At 40.1% G+C, this 19,601-nt stretch overlaps 1 protein-coding gene across 5 annotated transcripts in view; it reads left to right on the top strand.

Moving 5' to 3' along the window:
* Window positions 1-2,154: 2,154 nt before the first annotated feature.
* The window catches only part of LOC308495563 (integrator complex subunit 6-like), a 58,433-nt gene continuing 40,986 nt past the window's right edge, over window positions 2,155-19,601 (top strand). For 2 of the 5 annotated variants that reach the window (XM_081044043.1, XM_081044046.1), the window contains exons 1-2: window positions 2,428-2,646; window positions 2,777-2,854. In XM_081044043.1, the coding sequence (XP_080900169.1) occupies window positions 2,536-2,646; window positions 2,777-2,854 (189 nt within the window). In that variant the 5' untranslated portion in view covers window positions 2,428-2,535. Of the gene's footprint in view, window positions 2,647-2,776; window positions 2,855-19,601 lie in introns of all 5 variants that reach the window. The other 3 variants (XM_081044044.1, XM_081044045.1, XM_081044042.1) reach the window with 3 other exon arrangements.

Genomic DNA, 19,601 nt, shown 5'->3' with positions numbered 1-19,601 from the left:
AATCAAATATAAAATAATAGGAAGTCTTGTACTTCTTCATCCAAAGGACAGACCAAAGCAACCAATCAACCTCATGCTTTTAACTGGTGAGCTGAAAGTGCGTATTATTACTTGGAGTTGATTTAACAAGAACTGTGAACTAGACAAAGTTTCTTTCCAGGTGATAATGTTAGGCAGAATTCGTAGACAGCCCCCCTGATCTCCACCCCACGTGTTACCTCCTGTATGTATAATTCTCTCTCCTAAGTGTGGGTGACATCTGTGACTTGTTTCTAGTCAATAGAATATGGCAAAGGTGATGGCTGGCACGCTCGTGATTAAGTTACATTACATAAGGCTTCATCTTAGCAGACTGGAGTGAGTGAGTTCCCTGCTGACCCTGAAGAAGCAAACAGCCATGCTATGAATAGCCTTTGGGGAGGGCTGCGTGGCAGAGAACCACAGCTGCAGGTAGACCTGAGGGTGGCCTCCAGCCAGCAGACAGCCACAAGGAAGTGAATTCTGCCAACATCCTGAATGAGCTTGGAAGCTGATTCTTTCCCAGTCAAACCCCCAGATGAAAACATAGCCTGGCCGACACCTTGACTGTAGTCTTGTGGGACAGCAGAAAATCCAGCTACACCATGCCTGGACTCCGGGCTCATGGCAACTGGGAAGTAATACATGTGTATGTTGTTTTGATCTGCTGCGTTTATGATCACGTGTTACATAGAAACAGAAAGCTAACAAAGCAGCCCCCACCAGTCCTGCGTTTTTTTAGCACTGTAGCCCATAGAGGCTTTGCCCTTCTCCAATAATATTTGTATCAGAATAAAAATGGGGATTTCTAGTGTCTTTTTCATCCTTCCCCCACCCCCATTAATTCCCACCAGGTGTATCCCACCAAATTGGCCTGAAATGTGTCATGCGTATTACTATCTCTGGCTGCTTTTTTGTTTATACCATTCCTTCTAACCCAGAATCCCTCCTTTCACCCTTTGTGCCTCATCCATCTCATCCATGAAACATTCTGAACTTGTAGACCACTGGACCATTGCTTCCGTTGCACTTTTTATTTGCATCACTTGTTTGTCCCTGATTCATATACTGCCATGTGGCCTCTTCTGAAATCTTATTTTTCTGAAAATGTTATTGAATGTGTATGTGTGTGTGTGGGGGTATATGTAATATATAAAGTACAAAGAACATATAAAAGACTATATAAAGTTATTCATGTCTTTCATCCTCAATGAAATTATAAACTCATTGAAGCTCAGGATTCCACCTTGTGTATAACATACTGCTAGGAATACACACCTCTGCTTTAAAAATCATTACATGAAGTAGCTAAGCGTGGTTGGCTACTTAATTGAGCCTCTCCAGAGCCAGAGTTGAGAGCATCCTTCATTGTTACCCTAATGTCGCTGAACTGCACTTTCCTTTACTGAAAAAAAAAATCATCTAATGCAATTATTTCAAGGATTAAATTAGGCTAAGGCAGTGCCTGGCACTTCATAGCTACTCAATAAATGTGAATTGAATCAGAATTTAGGTTGACAAACCTCCCACGTGCAAAGACTGTGCAGACACAAGAGTGGGTGGAATTATCACAGGCAGGCCAATACTTCAAAGAGCGCAGTGAAACTAAAGAAGCGTGTGCACACAAAAGGCCAGTTTAGGTAACTGTGTGTAAGCTTTAGTTTCATTTCCAAGTCGATATATGCAGAATGCAAGGTCAGCAAACGACTTACAAATACTGATCAAGAGTGGGGAGGGATCTAAAGGAATGCGAGTAGGTCTTGCCAGGAAAGAAGTTTGCTGTTTCTGAAATGTTTTGGTCGTAGCCACTGGCAGGATTGATCAATTGCAGTTAGAAAAACGTTGTCTGGGCAGCCTGTCCAAACTCTGCTTCTGTTTTTCTGTATAACTGTTGATCGAATTCACTTTTCCTTTCGAAGAGCAAAAAGAAAATCCATTCAACCACCCTAAGTATCCTAACGCCTTCCAAGTCCTGTAGAGGAGGGTCCCTAACATTTCCCCTTATCCCCCGCCTGGGTTCAAACTTCAACTCCCAGGGTTCGTCCAAATCCCTCCCCTTGCCCTGTCATCTAATGCATATGCAAATACCACATAATTGGCAGCCAATAGTGTGGGTTCTGGTCACATGGTGCCGGTGGTAGGTGAGCGGACAGAAGTTGTGTGTCGGTGAACAGAGATAGCTCTCAGTCTGGGGCGAGCGCTTTAGTGAGCGTGGACCGATGCTTAGGCTGTAGTCTCTGCGGCAGCGGTGGCGGCACTAGTGGTGGCAGGAGAGAGGAAGGGGGAGGGCCCGAGGGCTACACACGCTCACACTTTCAAGTTCCCTTGGAGGGATAGGAGGTGGGGCTGCAGAAAGAGGAGGCCAGGAGCAGTTCCATCCGTCCCGTCCTGTCTCCCCTTCTCCTCTGGTTCCCTGCACCCTGGCTCTCTGAGAGTTGAGGGTTCGGGTGGCAGTACGCGGCAGTAAGGGCAAGAGGACCAGGAGAGCGGGGAGCGGAGCCAGGGGTGCGGGGAAAGATGCCCATCCTGCTATTCCTCATAGACACGTCCGCCTCTATGAACCAGCGCACTGACCTGGGCACCTCCTATTTGGACATTGCCAAAGGCGCTGTGGAGTTATTCTTAAAGGTAAAGGGAGGGGAGGAGAGAGATGGGGAGAGCTCCGGAGGGATGGGGATTTAGGTGTTTCTGTAACGTTTGTGTCGCCCCCTCTTTCCTTTTCCTTTCGCGGCCCCCTCCGTCATCCCTCGTCCCGCAGCTGCGCTCCCGGGACCCCGCCAGCCGCGGCGACAGGTACATGTTGGTCACCTACGACGAACCGCCGTACTGCATCAAGGTAACGGGGCCATCAACGGGGTGGGGCGGGAGGGAAGTGCGAGCCAGTCGGTTGGGGCGGCTTCCTTTCCTGGCCCCCGCTAGAGCAGTCCTGCGTCGCCCCGCGGGGTGTGCGGGGCAGTGGGGGGCGCGCAGAGGGCGGGCAGAGCGGTGCAGTCGGCGGCTTCCGAGTCACCGCGGCTCCCAGGGTCGGGGGAGGGGCAGCCCCGGGGAGAAACCGCAGGAGAGCAGGGCCCGTGGCGGCGGAGACCGCAGCAGCCTCGGAAGATGGCGGACATTTTGCTTTTGTATGAGCCAGAGAGGGAGACTGAGGGCGCTGCTGAGATGGAAAGGAGGGAGGGGACGGAGGGGTGGGGAAGTGGACCGAGACCCGCCCCTTCGGGGCGCACCCCGGGCGGCTGCGGCTGAGGCTGAGGGGCAGGACGAGCCTGCGACTCCGCCCCAGGTGCTCCGGGCCGGGCGCTGGCTTCCCTGGAGCCCCAGCTCCTCCTTTGGCTCCTCCTTCCTCCCCCTCCCGCTCCCCGCTGCTTCTCCTTTTCCCCCTCTTCCTCTGGCTCCCCTCCCCTTCCTGCTGAGAGCGTGGCAGCGCCAGCCACCGGCCTTCAAAGATTAGACTACTGCTTTTGCACTTCTGCAGTCTTCCATCCACCCTCGCCCAAAGGAAAATCTGTCCACTGAGTAAACCTCCCAACCCCAGACCGGAGAAACTTTTTCTTTCTTCTCGGGAATTGGTCCGGCTAAACCCGGATCTCGGTTACCTTAGTTACTGTTAATGTTTTATTGGAGACAAACCCAAACCGCGACAGGGTGGGGCGGGGAAATGCCCAGGCGGAACCCACCAGGGGCAGCAGAGCTTTTTAGGGACCTGGCTTACCTATTTACATTATCAATTAGGTTTGTGTTAGCCACGTGGGGATTTGTCCAGGGAAGAGGAAGTAAGGAAGGGTAGGACTGTACTGGGCGCAGTTACAATAGTTAAATTGGATGATTTGATCCACAGGATTCTGACCTACAGGAGAAAAGTAGGGACAACTTAACCTCGGTGGAGTAGTTAATATGTGCTACTAGTGTCGAGGAGATAACCGCTTTGCCTGCAGTGACCCGATGAAATAGAGCTCAGACTATTAAATCAACCTGCCTAAGAGTCCTGCTTGCATATTGAAACTTAGAAAATACGTTACCATAATCCTTGATGTCCTTTGCTAGACGCCCTCTTTTTCTCAGAATTATCTTAATAGTGCTGGGGAGGGGCCATCTGGATGTGTTGTGATTCGTTTCAGCCAAGTGAGGTATTTAACAGAATGGAGCCTACCAAACTGAATAGTTGGGCAAACAGATGTTTCTTCAGAAATAAAACCAAAGGAGGAAAAAAGAATAAAGAAAACCAAAGGGAGGCTTTAATTTTGTAACTCCTAGTTTCGCTGAACAATTTGATTAGTAGGTTCCCCTTAAAACTTCTGTTTTTGATACTTTGTTTTCGGTTTTTGATTATTTGTTTAGAAAAATGGAGCACATAGACATCTTTCAAAATGCCATAATCTTTTTTAAAAGGTCAGTTTCCCAAAAGGGTGTGACCACTTATTTCTTCCACCTAGAAAAGCAGATGTTTGTACATCCTAAGTCTGAAGGTTTGTATCCTTTGAATACTGATACATAGAATATAAGAACCCACCATTTGTAGTGTGGCCATTTGAAGTTCTCCTTAATTTAAGTAGTAAAAAGAATAAACTCTAAAGCAGTGTGTCTTTTTAAAAAAGGAATCACTTATTTAGCATTTTTCTGAATGTTGAGACTCATAATTTAAAAAGGGGTTTTGAACCAACATAAACTCAGACAACAGAAAAATATTTAAAGATGGGTTTTGATTTATAAGACTTCTGTGGCAATGTTTACAGAATCTTTGGAAAGGAAAAAGAAAGCCTCACCTTCCTCTTAACCATCATTGCATCTTTTTACCTAGCATGGCAATTACTTTGTGTTCTGCTTTTTCCACCTATATTGCTCCATGAATTATTCCAGGCTGCCACATAGTCCTCATACTTAAAATTTTTAGTGTCTGTGTAACTTATCCATGGTATTTTAGAGGCTCAAGATAGTTCTGGGGAAAGTTGGATTTTGTTTTTAGTGGAAATTTCATCTGTTAGCTCTTTTTATCCTGCCATCTTATACACTACATTTTCCTCCCCTAAAGTAAAAAAGCATTCTTCCAAGTTGAGTCTGATCTTTTTTCCTTATGTAGGTCGGGTATGTGAACATACTCTCTATAATACTTTTAATTACTAATCATTGGTTATCTTCTTAATCTTTATGATTTCCAACGTTATTCAGGTTTTTCATTTTAATCTTACATGATAACTACATGTGCTACGAAATGATTAATGATCTTAATGATGTTCTTGTCATGTTGCCATCTATACCTGAATTACTAATGATTTGCCATAGTTTGGTAGCATTTTCTTTTTCTGAGTCTCTTTCAGCCACTCCCTCCTGCCCACCTCTAACCCTCCCCTCAGCATGTGGTAACTATTTGTTCTTTTGCTGTTAGGAACTAGCCATTCTGGTAGGTCTGAAATTTTAGAACAGCTGGTGAATTTTTCTTAAAGTTTAGTCTAGTCTTTCAGTTGCTAATAGCTAGGAGCCATAAATGTCTGTTTTCTGTCACACTGATCATCAAATAGGTCTTTCTTTGATTGTAAGCAGGCATCTTAGTTCGCACTTAAAACTTCACTCTCCATTAGCAGCCTGAGGTCCTTTCAACAAAGTGATGTTAGATAGGGTTTGATTTTTGTAGCTTATTTTTCTGCAGAATAATGGAAAGTGTATTCTTCAATTTCTCTGTGGTTGAAGGGCCATTGTTTATCTCTTCTCAAAATAACTGCTTGTTTCTCAGGTCTTCATTGTATCCATCTCTAAACATTGCAAAAAAATTTTTTTTCTACTAGAAGATTCAATTCTATTGGTGTTACAACAGGCATAAGTTGTGCATTTGGTTGGGAGGTTTATTCCCTAATAGGCATGGAACTATTCCCAGTATATCCACTTACAAGCTCTGACAATAAATCTTGTTGTGAAAAGTTACTGTGACTGGAACTTTTCACTAATGTATACTGTTGTGTATGTGAATATAGTATTTCACCTAGTACTTAGTAACTTCTCACAGCACACCCCTTACACATGGCTATGTGCTCTTTTTAAATTAGTCATACCTGTTACTTGCAGTCAGCTCTGCACAGATGGAATTAAGTTTGATTTGGGGACCATATAAAAAGCATATGAAACGCAAGCATTTTGTGCTACATCTGTTTCAAGAGTTCCTTTGTAGACAAGTTTTATACCTAGTGTCACAAGTGTTAAAACTACATTTATACAGTGGTATCTTTAGTGTACACAGCTAGGATGAAAGTCTAATATTTTAAAATTTCCAATGTAGCCTTAAAAGACTAATACATGATTTTTAAAAGTGGGGTTTTCTTGCATATTCTTAATAGTTTTGTCTATGGTTCTGTTGTCTTGTATGTTTTGTTTTGCTATGAATCATGATCTCCTTTTATTCAGTGACTAGCAGAGGTAAGCTCGTCTCTACTACTAACTCTGAGCCAACTGAGTGCATCAAGAAGAAAGTGAGCCAGGAGACTGGAGTATATGATAAAAAGATTTAAAAAGAATAAAAAAATTCAAAATAGTTTGATGTTTTGAGCTACTTTCTTTAAATGAATTTTTATTGAAGGAAATGCTTTTAAACATAAAAGCGAGTCACTTTTCTAGAAATAGCCAAACACAAGGTTTAAATAGTGGACAGAATAGTTCATATATATATATAAAGAGTTGTTTCAAAGAAACATCCCGAGTCTAATTTGCAAACACAGAACATTTGAAAAAGTGAAATTTTCCCTTGAGTATTGCTTTTTCACATCCTGTAGCTAGCTTTGCTTACTGGTTTCTGCATGCTTTTATTCACATGTAGTAGTAAAAGGCAACATTTTGGCTTACAGATTTAGGAAGTAAACTTACGCTTGTTTTATGATCTGTGTTCCAAATATTTATTGGTATTTTAACTAAGGCATAGCTTTTTCACATACCCGTGAGTATATTTTGTGGGCCTTATTTGGAAAAGGAGTGAATTTTAGGGGAGCCTTTTGTTGTGGTAGGAGGCTAAGGAAGTGCTTTTGGGTAAAACAGTAGCAACATGGCCTGTGAGAGCAACCTGAGACAATGGAAGGTGCCTTTAAGACTCAAAATGTGAGGAAGGCAGTGCATTGATTTTTAAGATGAATTGTTTCTCCCCTGATCTTGCTTCCTTTTCACCTTCCTCGTTGGCCATTTGAAGCATGTGATAATAGTTATTTTGCAGTAATAAAAGGGGAGAAAAACCATCAACACAATAAAAAGGCAATCTACAGAATGGCAAAAACTACTTACAAATCATATATCTGATAACAGATTAATGTCTAAAGTATATAAAAACTCATACAACTCAATAGCAAAAAAAAAAAAAGAAACAACAAACACCAAAAACAGAATCTGATCAGAAAATGGGCAGAGGATCTGAACATTTTTCCAAAGAGGACATACAGATGCTCAACAGGTACATGCAAAGATGCACAACATCACTAAACATCAGAGAGAGGCAAATCAAAACCACAATAAGATGTTACCTCACACTTGTTAGAATGGATAGCATCAAAAAGACAAGAGATAAGTGTTGGCAAGGATGTGGAGAAAAGGGAACCCTTGGTGCACAAGTTGGTGGAAATGTAAATTGGTTCAGCTACTGTGGAAAAGAATATGGAGGTTTCTCAAAAAATAGAAATAAAACTACCTTATGACCCAGCAATTCAACTTCTGGGTGTTTATCTGAAGAAAATGAAAACACTAACTAGAAAGATATATGTACCCTCTTGTTCATTGCAGCATTATTTACAATAGCCAAGATGTGGAAACAATCTAAATGTCCGTTGATGGATGAATGGGTAAACAAAATAAGATATACATACATATATACACATGTATGTATGTATGTATATATACACACACACACACACAAACACACACATATGAATATTATTCAGCCATAAAAGAGAAGGAAATATTGCCATTTGGGACAACATGGATGGACCTTGAGGGTATTATGCTAAGTGAAATAAGGCAGACGAAGAAAGACATACCAAATGATCTCACTTATATGTGGAATCGAAAAAGAAAAAGAAGCTTGTAGAATATAGAATATAGTGTACATTGTGGTGACTATAGTTAATAACACTGCATTGCATATTTGAAAGTGGCTAAGAGAGTAAATCTTAAAAGTTCTCATAAGAATAAAATGGCAAGTATGTATGGTGATGAATGTTAATTAGAGTTATTGTGTCATTTTGCAATAGAAATATCAAAGCCATATGTTGTACACCTGAAGCTAATAGAATAATATATGTCAATTATACCTAAAGGAATAAGTAAATGCTTACAGACGTTTATCCAACCTATGAATTAAGTATAGTTTACTGGAAAAAATTTTAAGAGTGAGGTACTCTGACTGGTAGCTTTTGTCCTTTATACAAAAGTAGAACGTGGAGGAACTTTATTGAAAGCTTATAAAGATTCTTCATCACTCATGAATATACCACTCTCTCTCAAATATTCCTGTGTTAAAAAAAAAGTAGAAAAGGGGAGAGTTATTGGTAGAAGACTAAATCTCTGGGCAAGAGAGTAAAGGCTATCCAGACTAGGCATCTGCAAGAAGGTGACTGGGAAGGGCTGACAAAGATTATGGCGTCCTGTCTGTCCTGTACCCTAAACCTCTTTTGTATCGATTCATTCTTATTTACTCCTCCTTTGTTTCAACCTTGATCATTCCTCACCTGGACCGTTGTTATAGCAGCCAATCAATTCATCTCCCTACTTCTGATCTTGCTCTTCACTGATTCTTCCCCCATATTGCCACTAGATTGATCATTCTTAATATACAATAAAGTAAAATAGAAAGTCATTCCCCTACTAAAAATCCTTCAGTGGCTCTCCATTACATTTCAGAATAAAATCCAAACTCCTTAGCCTGTCCTCCGAGGCCTTCATGATCTTCTGTCTTATCTTTCCAACAGTGTCTCTCCACTCTCTTCCCTTCTCGTGGATCTCAGACTCCAGCCACAATGAAAAATTTGGCCATCTTCTCCAAATTCACTCTGCCTCTTGCTTCTGTGTCATTGCATATATTGTTCCCTCTGCCTGGGACACACTGGTTGTTGGCCTGAAGTGCCTCTACACTTGGATCTACATTCTCAGAAGTCATCCTGTACCTCTGCCCCACCCCCACTCCAAACAGTAACAACTCCCACTGTGGTCCCTTAACACTTTGTCCAGACCTTAACTATCTATAGCAGTTAGCATGTTACATGGTGATTATCAGTGTTCATATTGGTCTGCTTAATGTGACCTCTTTAAGGGCACATATTTGAACTTCTCTATATTTGTACCCCAAGTACCTAAGGGAGTGCCTAAATTTTAGTAGCTACTCAATAAATGGGAAAAAAATATTTCAAGTACTATGTAATTGTGAAAGCTACCCCGTCCCCCTCACCCCTCCCATTTCCACTACTGTTCTCCAGAGGCTGATCACCATTAACAATTTCATACTCGTATGTTCAATATTTATTACAGCTAGCATGTTCATTGAGATTCAGGTTTATAATATGGTGGAATTGTATTTTTACAAGACCAATGTATATGTGTCCCCTTTCTTTTGTTTATTGAAGTATAACATATATACAGTAAAATATGTCAATCTTAATGACTTGATGCATTTTTACATCTTTGTGCATTCATGTAACTGCTACCCCAGGCCAAGATACAGAACATTTCCATCAACCCAGAAAACGCCTCTTGCTTTCTCATGCAATCCCTTTCTCCCCTGCTTGGTAACTGTTGGTCTGACTTTTATCACCAATGCAGTGATATGGTCAAAATGGTCTTTCTGGAAGATAAGTCTGACAGTGGATTGCTACTACAGCAATTTAGGCATTCATTTACCATGGTCATTGAGTACCCTCTCTGGACCGGACTTTATTATAGGGGACTAAGGTGACACCAATAAAGACCTGGCCCAAGGGGAGATAAGAATAGTAAAATGGTCCCACTTATCAAGAGTCTTGAGAATAGTCATTGGAGATAAATGTCTGGAGAATGTGGATTAAAGTGTGGGAGGTGTCAGAAGCACTAGACTCTTAACCAACAAATTGGAGGTGGGGGGAGGATGGGCAAGACTAGTTGAGACTGGATCGCAAAAGGGCTTTGAAACCTACAAGCTAGAGTTTCTACATCTCTCCCAGGGTAAAGAGCTATGAGGTGGATTTGAAGAGAAATAGGGCAAGGCTTGTTATCTGTGTGCTTGTTTGCTTATTATTACATAGAAGCACATGTCGAGGTGGGCTGGGGGGAGGGAGGGAAAAATGAAAGGTGGGGGAGACCCAAAAGATGTAGTTGAAATTGCCTAGTTTTGTATTAGTGCTGGCTATTTGAGAGCTTTTGGCCTTGAGTTTGGGATTGGGGTAGGAAGGACAGCAGAAGGGCAGGGCCATACGTAAGCACAGGGCAAATATTGTCCTTTTCAGTTTGTCTTTGCTTCAGAAAGATAATTAGAACTGCTCAGGAGACAGACGTCATTTCGTAGTGGCCAAACATGGCAGCTCTTCTACATCTCAGGGAGAAAGGTTTCCAGAGAAGGGCAGGATTGAAGGACCCTCTATATGGAGGGTGGGGGAACAGGGATAAAGAAGGGAACCCACTGGTTTAAGTTCTTAAATGAAAAAGTTGGTAAACATGGCCTCAAGTTCCCTTTCACTGAGAGTTTAAATGAGAGATCCAGGCAGTCTTTTTGTGTACATATTGGAACCTTGGAACACACTCTGTCCTGCATACAATGTTCTAAATGGTGATTAGGTTCCCAGACCTTCCTCCCCAGGAAAGCCGTTTTAACCCCTAATGTCACTTAGCCATAGAACTATTGTGTTGGTTATTGTTTCTACAGGGAAATGGATTTGGGTTTCCAAGGTGATTTGTGAAAAACACATCCTTCCCCTCTTCTTCCTCAAACTGTGGTGGACTAGTGGTCCCAGTGAGGGGTGGGGACATTATAAGGGCTCCATCAAAGAAGATTAAGGGCTGAGGTGGCAGTGAGGGTAGGCATGGCTCTTCAAATATACCAGCCATTCATATTTTAGATAGGCGATATTTACACTGTTCGCTACAGCATCCACTAGCCAAGTGTGATTACTGAGCACTTGAAAGGCAGCTAGTCTGAATCAAGATGTACTTTAAGTGTAAACTAAACACTTGATTTTGAAGACAGCACAAAAATATAAAATATCTCATTAACAATTTTATATTGATTACAGATTTTAAAAGTATTTCTAAGATATTGGGTTAAATACAATATATTATTATCACCTGTTTCTCTTTTTTTAACGTGGCTACTTGAAACTATAAAATTACGTATGTGGCCTCCACTGTATTTCTGTTTGACAGCGGTGTTGGTCTATATTCTTTCTTAAGATATTTATGGTGTTCATATACTAGAAATTGCTTCTGAAGGAGGATCCTTTCTCTTGAAGTTCTGTTTAAAATGAACACCACCATAATGGACTCATCTGTGCATGAAAGGTTATTGTACTGTTCAGAGTTGATGGGTTGATAAGCCTCGGACTCAGGGCAAAATATGAAAGCATCCCAGTCTTGTGTGTATTGAAAGCCAGTTTGGTTGCTTAGACTTATGGATGTAGTTGGTGATCCAAAGGGTTGGGTTAGAATTTTTTTTCCTGGGGTAAGTTCAATAGAAGATATATGTGAACTCCTAGTATATTCAGAATTTTGTGTGTAATATGTGCTCACTAGTGGCACTAAATGGTCCATGCTTTTAGTATTACTAGAAATACGTAACATATCCCTTATTAAATTTACATAGCTACTTGGATCAAGAATTCCTAAGAACAATATTCACCAAGAAAAGTAGGATAAAGGATAAATTCTCTAGCTTGGCATAATGTAAAACCTAAGAAATAAAGGGGAGTTTGTATCACTGCTCTTATTGAGGGCTTTCTGGATGTCCCCTAGCAGAGCCCTTGTCTTATATCCTAAGAAGTCATCAGTACCATTAAAAGAAGGGGAGACGTCCAGGTCCACATGATAGGCGTGCTCCCATGAATATTACTTTCTCTAAGCTCAGTCCTCCTAATGCGGATTACGGAAGTGACTATGTTAGTTTTTGTTACTTTAATGGCTCCCATTTAAGGAATAACACCGATGTTCCATTCTGAGGCTGGGTGAAGGCAGATATGTGCTTATGAATACCATGTATAGGAGGTGGAACCATTTTATATCCCTAGTTTTGGATCCTCCTAAAACCTATCTTATAGTCAAAGGTGTTACTGGCTTTTACAGATATGATTCAACTTATATCTACTTGTAATAATGAACAATAGTATAATAGGTTTCTAATGATAGCAGCTGACATTTATGCACGAGGCAATGTGCCAATGATTATAAAGTGCTTAATTATTAATCTTCCCAACCAGTCTAAGTTGTAGGTACTATTATATTATTATCCCCATTTAACACATAAGGAAAACTGAGTACCAGAGAGGTTAAGTAACACAGCCGAATAGTTAACCTAAGTCTGTTTCTATTCCAGTCTTAAGTAATGAGTCATTTCATTTTTCGTATCAATGATGGTAGAATATTCCTTTTAGTAACTTCTCACTGGTATATTCTCATTATGACATGTCCTGGGAGCCATGTTTTTTAGACAGAATTGTCATGCTATTGTTTACAGTTGCTTTTGATATAACAGTGCTTGACATAATAGCAAGCACTCAATGAAAGAAAATTATGACTGCCAGTGTTACCATTTTTATTATTTGTCTAATTCTAGGTGAATATCGTAGTGCATTTGTTTGTGAAACACTTTGGCCTTTGATGTCCCACAGTTAGGCCCCTACTTAGAGACAGATGCGGAGTTGTTGGGGCACTAAGCTGATGAAGCATGAGATAGTGTGTACGTGCTGGTGGCCGAAGCTGCGTAGGAAGAGTGGTAGGCTTGAAAAAGCAACAGTGTAGTTTGTGGCTATCTAGTGGCCTCCAGAAACTGATTTGCCATCCTCATTTTATCAATGTCTTAATAAATGTTTTTCTTATAGGGAAAAGAAAGACATCCAATGTACTCCACAGTAACCATTTCGTTTCTCCTAATCCACAACCTGCGAGGGAGACAGAAGTGGTTTTGTAAAAGGCCTGAAATTACCACACCATCTTTGCGGAGCCTTATGTATCAGCCTGTGCCTCACTTTATGGTGCAGTCTTTATTTCATCCAAATCTCCCACTCTCCTCAAGCCACACCCCTGCCATACAGCCAGATAGCTTTTCTTGTTTCCTGCTTAGTTAGTTTGGTAAGGGGTGGGTTTCAGAGAAGGAATGGACATGCTCCCCAATCAGACACTAGGGGCTTAACCAGAAAAAGTTATATATAAGACTTTTGCATTGATGTGCCAGGTGTTTGTAGGAAAAGAAGAGTTCTGTATCTGAAACCATATTCACCTGATTAGACTATTAATGGTAGTTGCTTTTCATTAGTTATATCCTGATCTATAGGTTGAGTAGTTCAGTAGACTTAGTATCGAGAGCCAAACTCTGGACTTGAATGCTATTGAACAAAAGACTTGAAACATTTATGTGTGTGCACGTAAGGAACAGTACTAGTGAGAAAAGTAAATATGATTTATTAAGGTCTTAGGATTTCCTGTATCATTACTTGGGCCAGTTTACTAATGTTTATTCTCGTTGCCCTTGACTATATTTGAAACTGTTAATACTCCTTCTTCCAGAAACTTAACACCTCCTCTGTTCTGTCTCTCCACTGATCTGTCTCTGATAAGTCTTCCTCTGTCTTCCCAATTCTTTCCCTTGGTGAATGCATCCTACCTCATTCATGGTTTCAAACAGTCCTCCTACACTGCCTCTCCATCTTCGGTTTCTCATCCAGGCATCTCTAGCTGATGATAGAACATCTCCGCCTGGCTATCTATCCCACCATCAACTCATAGCAGTTAGTATGTCAAGACCTCCTTATGACTCTAAAGCCTATCCCCTTTTCCATATTCCCCATCTTTTAGTCACCCAGGATTGAAAGCGAGGCATTGTGTGGCATTGATCCTATACTTCCATAGTCTTCTAAGGCCCATCCCTTTGAAATGTCTCTTACGTATGTTCCTTCAACTTAATTTCTGCTGCCATCACTTGAGTCCAGGTCCTGAGCTTTTATGCTTTGACCATTAAAACAACCTTCTACTTGGTCTCCCAAGTGCCTCCCAAATTCCTACTCTCTACCCATCCCAACTGCTAACTTTCTAAAAGAAACTGGTTTCATCATATCACCCCCCCTTCCTAAGCCGTCAAAGACTCCCCATGCCTATGGATGCCATTTTGAGCTCTCTAGGATCTGCTCCATGTGTCTATATAAACTTATTTGCCATTATTTTCCCATAGGAGCCCTGAGCTTCAGCCAGACCTGTCTTTTCCACCCGCTGAGTTAGTCTCCCCATTCCTGATGCCAGCCCTTAGAACATCAGTTAACCAAAGGAAGAAGAGATACAGAGCCAGGAGAGCTGGAGGCTCTGGGGGAGGAGAGCAAGTGAACTGAAAGCATTCCATGAAGGGTGCGACTTGAGTGGGAGGATGCCACAGAAGGTGCTTTAAAATGCTATGCTAATAATGAGAAGTTGCAGAAGGAAGAGGGAGGGAGCTGGAGTATGACCTTTAGGGGTTGATTAGCCTGTACTAGATCAAGATGTTTTGATTTACATTGGCCTGAAGTAGCCTGGAGGCACTGCTATTTAATTGGAAGCCCCAGTCTCTCTTCCCATTTGTCTTTGCAGAAGGAAGCCCACAAAACTAGACAGTAGACATAGGATTCTAGGGAGAATATCGAGGTTTTAATACAGCCATGCATTGGAGAGCTGGGAGTCCCTCTTGTTTTACTTCTTGTAAGAGAATGCTGAAGATATGCGGAGCATAGCTCTCCATTTTCCTTAAAAGCTTATGTACGTGTATGGACGTTGTAAATTCCATGCTGATGACTCTGAGCTGTATATTGAAAGTCTGCTTAAGTCTGGGTACTTCTATAAAACTCAGATTTTACAAAGTGGTTGTAGTCCAGCCTGTCTGCAGATCACACCATCCACTGTCATGTAAATCTGGGTTTTGTCACTTTTGTGGCTCTGTAAAGAGTGCTAGGCTAGGAGGCTGGAGACCAGGGTTCTTAGCCACAGTCTGCTACTGATCAGATAGATACATGACCCCAGGCAAGTCACTTAACACTTTTTAGATGTCAGTTTTCTCATCTGTAAAATGAAGGCATTAGACTAGATTATTAACACTGTTCCCTCACGTACGAGAATTGTGTAACTGAAAGGCAGGAAGTGGAATAAGTGAGGCGTGGAACTCGGGGTGATTTCCAAATTGCTTTAAATTTTAAAAAGTAGTTCCTGTACAAGCTTAATATTCTATATCACACTTACTAGTTAGTTAGATCGGTAAATGTCACTTCATCTCATTGGTATCATTTATTTTTGGTTCAGGACAGAGTCCTAGCAATGGTTACCTCTGAAGAGTGGAACTGGGAGGTTGGTGAAGAGATAGACTAACCTTGTATGTTGAGATTTTTAAAAATGAGTGTATGTTACTTTTATGATGTAAAAAACAGTTCGTAAAATTTTTGACAGGATTATTTTTAAAACTTAGTCAAGAGGAAAGAGATGCTGTATAATCTTTACAAAGTAATGAATGGCTCTTCTGCTGTTTCCTCTGTTCAACTCTTTCTGCAATGTTTGGGTGGCTTAGTCTGACTCCTATCCTTGTGTAGTTTTCCAAGGCCACCTTTTAAAATTTTTATTTTGTGTATGTATTCATTAAAATGTCTTCTATCAGAACAAAAAATCTAAATAATCGAACGTGTGATCTGCATAATAACATTCATTTTTCTGAGAATAGGTATTGGTCAATAGCTACTGTTGAAATGGTCTGAGAGTGAGAGAGGAAACCGAACATTTTTACCTGAGGGAGTTTGTCAAATTCTTTGAAGATATTTTTTCCTTCAGTAACAGTGCAATTGATTACTGGACAAAGGAGAACAGGTTCTAAAATTCAATTTCTACATGTTAGGATCCTCTAGTGAAGATCAAGTTTCTTTTGATCCTGTCGTGTTTTCAAGTGAAGTCTGACAGATGTTCTACTTCATAATTTTTCCTAATTCCCTGGGGTAAGAACTGAAAACTCAAAAATGCATTTTGCAGATATTTTAGACTAATTCTTACAATTGTTGAGCCACTAAAAAAATCACACTAGGTAAAGAGACTGGTAACACAAAATGGTGACCTTTGTCTCAATAGAATTAAACTATAAATAATTTCTTTGCCTAGTTTATTTTATTGTTATTTTTTAGTTTATTTTTCAATTACAGTTGACATAAAATATTATATTAGTTTCAGGTTGCCTAGTTTATTTTAAAATATGTGGTCATGAGAGTCTTTAACCATCTACTGAAGAAACAATTCAGCAGGCCACAGACTATCAAGTAAGTTTCTGCAATATATTAGGGGGTCAATTTCTTAAGAACTTTTTTTAAAAATAGAAGACTCAAGTAAGCTAGAATTCTTTTATGTGGTCTTACTGGTAGTATTTCCTGAAGTGTGTTCATGAAAATTGGTGGATTGAACCCCAGAATGATAGCATTCAGAGTTCTCAGTGAGAGAACTAATGTCATCAAATAAAATGGAGTTTGAACATTTCAGCAGGTTCAGGACACTTAAGAAGTGCCCCTAGGAAAGAAACTTTGAGAAAAAGGAATCCAAGAGAACTGGATATTCCTTTTTTATTTTTATTTTCTCCAATTACAGTTGACATGCAATATTATATTCGTTTCAGGTATACCGCATAGTGGTTAGACATTTACAGAGCTTACGAAGTGATTCCCCCAGTAAGTCTAGTACCCACCTGGCACCATACTTTGTTATTACAATGTTAATTGACTATATTCCCTATGCTGTATTGTACAATCCCCGTGACTATTTTGTAACTGCTAATTTATACTTCTTAATCCCCTCACTTTTTTCACCCAGCCTTCCAACCCTGCTCCCATCTGGCAACCATCAGTTTGTTCTCTGTATCTATAAATCTGTTTCTGTTTTGTTTGTTCATTTATTGTGCTCTTTAGATTCCACATATAAGTGAGATCATATGTTATTAGTCTTTCTCTGTCTGACTTATTTCATTTAGTATAATATTCTCTAGGTCCATCCATGTTGTTGCAAATGGTAAGATTTCATTCTTTTTAAGGTCCGAGCAATATTCCATTGAATGTATGTACCACTTCTTCTTTATCCAGTCATCTATTGATGGACACTTAAGTTGCTTCCATATCCTGGCCACTATAAACAACAACACTGCAATGAACATGGGAGTGCAAATATCTTTTTGAATTAGTGTTTTGGATTTCTTCAGAGAAATACCCAGAAGTGGAATTGCTGGGTTGTACGATAGTTCTGTTTTTAATTTTTTGAGGAAACTAAACCATTTTCCATAGTGGCTGCATCAAGTAGCAATCCCACCAGTAGTACACAAGCTTTCCCTTTTCTCCACATCCTCACCAACACTTGCTGTTTGTTGATTTATCGATGATAGTCATTCTGACAAGTGTGAGGTGATATCTCTTTGTGGTTTTTATTTGCATTTTGCTGATGATTAGTGATATTGAGCATCTTTTCAGATGTCTATTGGCCATGTGTATGTCCTTTTCGGAGAAATGTCTATTCAGGTCCTCTGCCCATTTTTTAATTGAATTGTTTGGAGTTTTTTGGTGTTGAGTTGTATGAGGTCTTTATAAATTTTGGATATTAACCCCTTATCAGATGTATCACTGGCTAATATTTTCTCCCATTCAGTAGACTGTCTTTTCATTTTGTTGATGGTTTCCTTTTCAGTGCAAAAACTTTTTAGTTTGTGGTAGTCCCATACGTTTATTTTTTCATTTGTTTTCCTTGCCCTTTTTTCGATATTCTTAAAACAAGTAATTTTATAAGAAAAAATGATATTAGTATGCAGAAAACACAGAATAATAAAATGCCTCCTTTGAACCTAGAAGTGTATCAATCCCCTGAGTCAAGTGAGAAAACCACAAAAAAAGTGAAATCAGGCCAAATTATTAAAGTATTAAGGGAAACAAAATTGCATCAAATAGGATCAGAAAATTTAATGCAAGAAGAGAGTTTTAAAAGGAGATACAAGACAATTCCATTCTTTTAATGATACAGCATCTTCCTAATGTGCACTTCACAATTTTAACATCCTCCTTTATAGGTGTGTTAGCTATAAACAATTTATTAAGACATTTAACACAATAAAAAGGCATTTAACATTTTAAGGTGATTCAGCTGTCACAGCGTTCTATTTACCTAAGGGGCAAGTGAACCTTTTCTTATAGCTATCAGAATTGGGGTCCATTTTAGTTGTGAGAAGAAAACTCTTGAAGTTGAAAAGTTTTAACTTGCGCAAATATTCCATATAAGGCTAAGGGGAAAGTCATTTGTCTCCTCCGCAGATAGAGTTGATTGAAAAAGCAGGGCTTCTTATTTTTCATGTCGTTCTTTCTCATTGGTCGGTTTACCAACAAAAGAGCACTTTGTGATGACAAAGATGATAGAATGTTAAATTGGATAAGAAAGTAAGTTGGTTGGAAAATGCTGTTGAAATTGATTTATTCAAATTGTCTGTGTTGTTGCAGAACAAGTTTTCCCCAAACTTGTAGAGAGCAGATGGAAAAAGAAAAATAGTTTATCTTCCAACAAGAGAAATGATGTTCCTACTAAATATAGACTCTTTGGCTTTAACTTGAGACATCTGGGAAAATATTCAAACCCATTAAGCATCTAGATTGTAACCACCTAGAAGAGCCCAAGGTCCAGGATAACCCTCTTTATATGGGATAACAAAGGGCAAATATTACCAGGCTGATTTCATTTCCTTTAATAAAATATAAAAAGTTTTGTCAAGGAGAGGGAAGCAAACATGTCTCTCTGCATTCCAGCAAGGCTTTTTATTCATTGTCAAGGTCTTGGTAGCAAGCTAGGAAAGCTTGGACTGAACTGAACTACTGTTCAGGGAAGTGTTCAGATAGGCTTTTGGGTGTGTGTGCCCCAAGTGGGTCAGTGCAGTGGCTCAGCACCAAGTCAGAGAGACGTAGTAAGTGGTGCCTTTCAGTGAGAGAGCCTTTCAGTGTAGTGGTGCCTTTCAGTGTAGATTGTGACAATCTACAATATACAGGATTATTTTTGCTCTTTGGAAAGATTCACTGCCATTCCTTTTCAATAGCTATCACCCTAGAGCATTTTAATTAGCCGATTATTTTTTGATTTACAAATATTCAGTTTATGTGGTTTTTAAGGGGCACGTCTCTTGTGAAAAATTAGGTGCAGCTGCCCTAAGTATGTTTTTCAGTTACCTTGGATGGGGAAATGAATAGCATGTTCATTAAATTTGCACATTATACGAAGTCTAACCAGATCATTTATGTTTTGGAAAAGGGTTACAAGTGATCTTTAGAGATAGAGCAATGGTTTTCAGAAAGGGCTCTAACACCACTCCCACATCCCCTTCAAGGACAGTTGATCTGCTTTTATCTCTTTTACTTACTTATACTTCCTGGCAGGATTTC

Source organism: Rhinolophus hipposideros (assembly GCF_964194185.1).
Source record: "Rhinolophus hipposideros genome assembly, chromosome: X".
NCBI classification, from domain to species: domain Eukaryota; kingdom Metazoa; phylum Chordata; class Mammalia; order Chiroptera; family Rhinolophidae; genus Rhinolophus; species Rhinolophus hipposideros.
The sequence above is the reverse complement of the archived record's forward strand: the minus strand, read 5'-3'. Positions and strand labels throughout refer to the sequence as shown.